This window comes from Dermacentor silvarum, chromosome 7, assembly GCF_013339745.2.
Source record: "Dermacentor silvarum isolate Dsil-2018 chromosome 7, BIME_Dsil_1.4, whole genome shotgun sequence".
NCBI lineage: Eukaryota > Metazoa > Arthropoda > Arachnida > Ixodida > Ixodidae > Dermacentor > Dermacentor silvarum.
In genome coordinates this window covers 42,210,755-42,215,677 of record NC_051160.1, presented here as the reverse complement: position 1 = coordinate 42,215,677, position 4,923 = coordinate 42,210,755, and the positions used below count along the sequence as shown (strand labels likewise).

The 4,923-nt window shown below is 44.6% G+C and overlaps 2 protein-coding genes across 2 annotated transcripts in view; both read right to left on the bottom strand.

The window, feature by feature from the left end:
• LOC119458816 (sulfotransferase 1C2) overlaps positions 1-95 on the bottom strand; it is a 504-nt gene extending 409 nt beyond the window's left edge. Inside the window, exon 1 of the mRNA XM_037720677.2 lies at positions 1-95. This exon is cut by the window's left edge and continues 409 nt beyond it. Within this exon, the coding sequence (XP_037576605.2) occupies positions 1-95 (95 nt within the window).
• LOC119458818 (phospholipid-transporting ATPase ABCA3-like) overlaps positions 1-4,483 on the bottom strand; it is a 61,439-nt gene extending 56,956 nt beyond the window's left edge. Inside the window, exon 1 of the mRNA XM_049670577.1 lies at positions 4,095-4,483. The gene's annotated coding sequence lies outside the window, so the exon portion shown is untranslated. The remainder of the gene's footprint in view (positions 1-4,094) is intronic.
• Between the last annotated feature and the right edge of the window lie 440 nt (positions 4,484-4,923).

The following is a 4,923-nucleotide window of genomic DNA, read 5'->3' as shown; positions in this document are numbered from 1 at the left end:
GTTAGAAAAAGCACGTTGGGGTCATCCCGGTGCTCGTACCAGGACAGGAGGTGGTCGAAGTAGTCGCCGAAGTCGACCGTGCCGCGGACGAACATGTCCAGGAACTGGTCGAACGTGCCGTCCTGGAAGCCATATCGCGGCCGGCACTTCATGTGGTGATAGAAGGAGACGCAGCAATCGTACGGGTTCCGCGTGACGTAAATGTACTTGGCTTTCGCGGAGTACGGCAGCAAATGGAACGGTAGGTGGGTCTTGATTATTCCCGGTCGCTGAATGGACATCGCACCCTCAACACCCGAAACCTCGAGGAATGTCATCGTCTTTCGGCGCTCTTCCGAGCTGGGAAGCCCAGCAGCGCCATCCGTGTAGATGCCTTGAACGATGAACTGCAGCCAAGTTGTTCCGCACTTGGGGTAACTGACGATGAAGAGGTCCTCATCCAAGGGCTTGTAAGAAAAGGCGGACCGTAGGTTCTTCTCCGTGAAGATCTTGGTAACGTACAGGCCGTCTACTACGTGGTAGATGCCTTGCTCTGTGGTTGCGTCTGTCTGCGCCTGCAGGTGAAAAAGAGACACTCTTTTCGCGTAAGTAAAAAAGTTTAGTTTAGGGGAGCCAACGGACAATGCAGCCAACCAATTCTTGCTCTTTGTATAAGTTGCACTTTTATGTTATGCAATACTTACGTATACGTGTCATTCCTGCTATGATCTCGAATAAGATCGGAATTGTATTGTGAGACAAATAAGAACAGTTTATTTCCCCTATGCACTCCTGGTTTAATTGTCGGTCATCTTCATTTGATTGCTGCTAACAAGAAATGGAGTCCTTCGTTCACCTACATACTCTCCCTCGAATACTATTTAAATTATCCTTGGTACAGAATTATGTCGAATGTAAAACAGTCGAATGTAAAAATTAACTGAATGACTTATGTCGAATGAATTACGTCGATTGTAAAAAAAAAATGTTTGGAGGCCGCATATTCCGTTCCACATGCTCTAATGTGTGACAGTGGCGTAATTTAATCATAGAATCGTACTTCTGAGGCCATGGTGCAATTATAGCGACAGGTTAGACTACTATCTGATACCGCAACTTCAATTCTCAGTGGCTGTGGTATTGCGCTTCTGAGCGCGATCTTTAAACTAAAAAAAAAAATAAATTATAGTGTGTTACGTGCCAAAAACACTATCTGACTATGAGGCACGCCGTAGTGTGGGACTCAGGCATAATTTTGACCACCTGGGGTTTTTAACGTGCCCCTAAATCTAAGCACGCGGGCGTTTTTGCATTTCACCCCCCCCCCCTCCTCCCCCATTGAAATACGGTCGCTGTGGCCGGAACTTGATCCCGCGACCTCTTCCTTAGCCGCGCAACTCAATAGCCACTAAGGCGAGCGCGACGTCGGGTGTTCAATCCAAAATCCAATCCAATGCAAAAACGCTAGTGTACCACGCATTCGGTGTACGTTGAAGAAACACATGCAGTTAAAATTAATCCGGAGGCCTCCAGTGCGACGTCCCTGGTAACCTACGGTGCCGTTTCGAAACATTACCTTAATGAAAAAAAAACTATAATTTGCCTTAGGAATAAGTGATTTCATCGCAGTAAAATCGTGGGGATCGTCCGCGCACTCCATGGTACAGCTATACACGGCACTTGTTTCTCAAATTTCTGCGATACAGTCTCGATGTCTTGTCTAATGCATGCACTTCACAGAGCGAACAGACCCAAGCTCTGCGGACATAACGTAGCCTCGCGAGATGTTATTCGATGGCTGCAACGATTGTCATCGCATAGGAGCACCCGGTCACCAAACGTAATGCCGTTGAGACGCTCACAGCACAAATTCGACACCTTTTACCGCTACCACCACATTGCTCGGCTTGTTTGCCAACGCGGGGACCACAAGCGTCCTGCTGTGGTATTGTGAGTAGTCACCAAGACTCATTACCATCAAAGTTCAAGCATGCGAAGCGCCCAACATCTGCGCTGTGGTGTCTCCGACATGCTCAATAAGTGTGTCTCTCAGTTCCTGGGATCGTAAAAAAAAAAAAGTCACATCTGTCATCGCTAACCCACCAGCTGTTTTGCCTCCACTCTCCTAAATGAGCCCTATATTTTGACCGCATACGCACTTACAAACACGGTTCCACCAGTTCCAACAGCTCTATCCCGGAGCAGTGCTTGTTTCGCACGGCGCCATCTCTTTTATGCTAAAACTTTCTTACATTACGACGTCAACATCAGAAAAACTTGCGGCCCTTCTATAGGTGCCATCAGTTAAGTGATCCAGCAGCCATATAATCATTGAGTCATTTCTGTTATTCGAGGGTGGCCCTACAAACTCAGCCGTACAACATGGTTCACACGAACAGTTATAGTAGTGTACGAAATAAGGCACGCCCTCTGATATATGTCTTATATTTCCCACTTTCCTCTCTCTTCTTGTAAGGCTCATCGCCGGTTAACATCCACACATTTCCCTCTTCGTAATTGACTGACGTAATGTCATGATCGGATTCCTAGAAGCAACTGCTCCACTTATTATTGGTTCGTCGACAAAGGTTACAGTGCAAGTCATTTTAATAGAACCCAAATGTTTCCGCTTACATTGCCACTGCAGGTGGAGTGGAGTCTTCTGTGCAGTGAGTTACTTGCCGCTTGGATTCTGTTTCATCTATCGACTGACTCCATGTCGCTAATAAACAAGGCCAAATAAATAAACAAGGCGAGTCTGTGCAATGACGTTGCCGTCGACAAGTACGCCGCCCTCATGTTGAGCTATTAAAGTGAGATCCCTACACTATGTACATGCATACCGCTTAGTTGTAAAACTGCAAACTGTGTGGTATGTCAAAATCATCACAGTTTCGCCATAAGGGCGAAGCAATGAATGCAACAGCAGTATGTTAGAATGTTGCACCAAGTGTAAAACTAGTAGCTGCAGTGGCAGTAAGAATTAGGTAAATGTAAGCTAAGTAAAAACGAGCTGTTGTGCAAGGGGTCCTTTGTTCGAATCCTGCCATGTCGGACAATTTCATTCACGTTTATTAATTAAAGCCAACGTCTTTCTTAGCGACTTTACCACCATTTTTTTCGTATCGGGTTATCGGGTATGTTTCAAACCTCTTTCCAAGGACGATCCCTGAGGTAGCGCACAGTCGCGTCAATGAAATTACATTATTTTTAGGTTCGAGCTGTGTTATTGTTACGCACTTTCAATATTTAAGTCGGAAAAGATTTAAGATAAAAGGCATGTGCTGTCGGTGTTTTCTTTCATGACATTTGTTCGTGGGCTGCCATTCTCAAAATTCTGAGGAATAATTTTGTCAAGAATGCAAGACCTGGTAGGATCAATTGTAGCGGTAGAATGGTGTGACAATATTACCCGCATACATATAGCGGATGCCATATAACATGGTCTGACATATAGTATACATACCGGGTGTTTCAGCGAACATTTTCGGAAATTTTTAAAGGTATGCTATGCACCTTGTGCATAGCATACCTTGTGTGTTATGGCAGATAGCACAATTCCAGTTCATGAGCTAGTCCATTCGAAGAGGCGAACATTACTTGCTCAAAAAAATTGAAATGCATAATCTACTAATTAACAAAATCACTAATTAGGTTTTACCTAATTACCTTACGGCCCATATTGCAATTTACCAATTCTAGCCGTGGAGTTCGCAAGGCGGATCCACTTGAAACGAATTCTCAGGATGACGCCAGTTTTCAAGACATTAATTCCCGAACTTTGCGGAGCAATGCATTGGCATTCCAGTTACTTTTGCGCTTCAATTTGCATAAAACCATTTTTTGTTAAGAAAGGTAAGGTAATATAAAATAAGGTAAGCCCGCCCGCCCGCCCGTCTGTCCATCCTGTCTGTCTGGACGTCGAAGCGGAGCATCAGGTCCGTTAAAGTTTTGAAAAACGGCGGTAACAGGCTTCAAGAAAGCAGCAACTACGGTAGGAAAATTTTTTGTTACATTTTCATAAAAATGACTACAATAGCACTTAATATGCTAAATGTGCAGAATGCTCCGTGGATTTTCTGAATGACAAGACAAAGTATGTGGAAGTTTCTCACTTCGTTGGCAGCTTTTGCAGCGCGTTCTTCTGTCAAAGACTCCATTCTTCACAGCAGACAGCTGTCCAACACAAAGTGACCTGCAAAGAAATACTTGGTGGGCATCTATAACTCTCGTTAAGCCTTGTTACAACTTTGCATCCGTACGAGTGGCTGCAGGATGGTTCATGCAGTGATATTCGAACAATCCGCGCCATAACCGCATGAATCGTATGTGACCTCATTTGCCTTCCTCAGTTTCAATGTGTCCCCACATTGACGTCCTGTTTCACAGAATTGCCACCCGTTTGTTTGCATACAGATTCTCAGTCCGTAATCAAGACTGGCAAACTTCGGGAGTAAATATCACGGCATTGCAAATTAATTTTGCAATGCACAGACGGAGTAATATTTTCACGTAGATGAAGACAAAGTAGTTTTGCTGTCGTGCTCAGATGAGGAAGAAGTAGAGAGATCGGGCAACAATTGTCCTGCCATGTTTTGAGGCAACAACAACAACAATTGTCCTTGAGTACTCGCTCACAGTACCTAATGACTCTCAGGTTTTGCGAGTGTTTAAATCATTAGTACCTCAACACTTAACTAATATCCATTTGGGCTGGGTACCTGGGCACACAGGCTATGGTTCTAAATGAAACGGCAGATTCAATGGCGAAGGCGTCGATAGTTGGTCCAGCCACTTCAAATTCTCCCGACATCAGCCTTGATCACAGCTGCAAGATTTCGGGGGCAAATGATAATGCAAAAATTCTCTGTACCATCTATAACACATTCCTCGAATCTTAAACACTTACCGCACCCCTGGAAAGGTAATCTATGTCAAACGAGA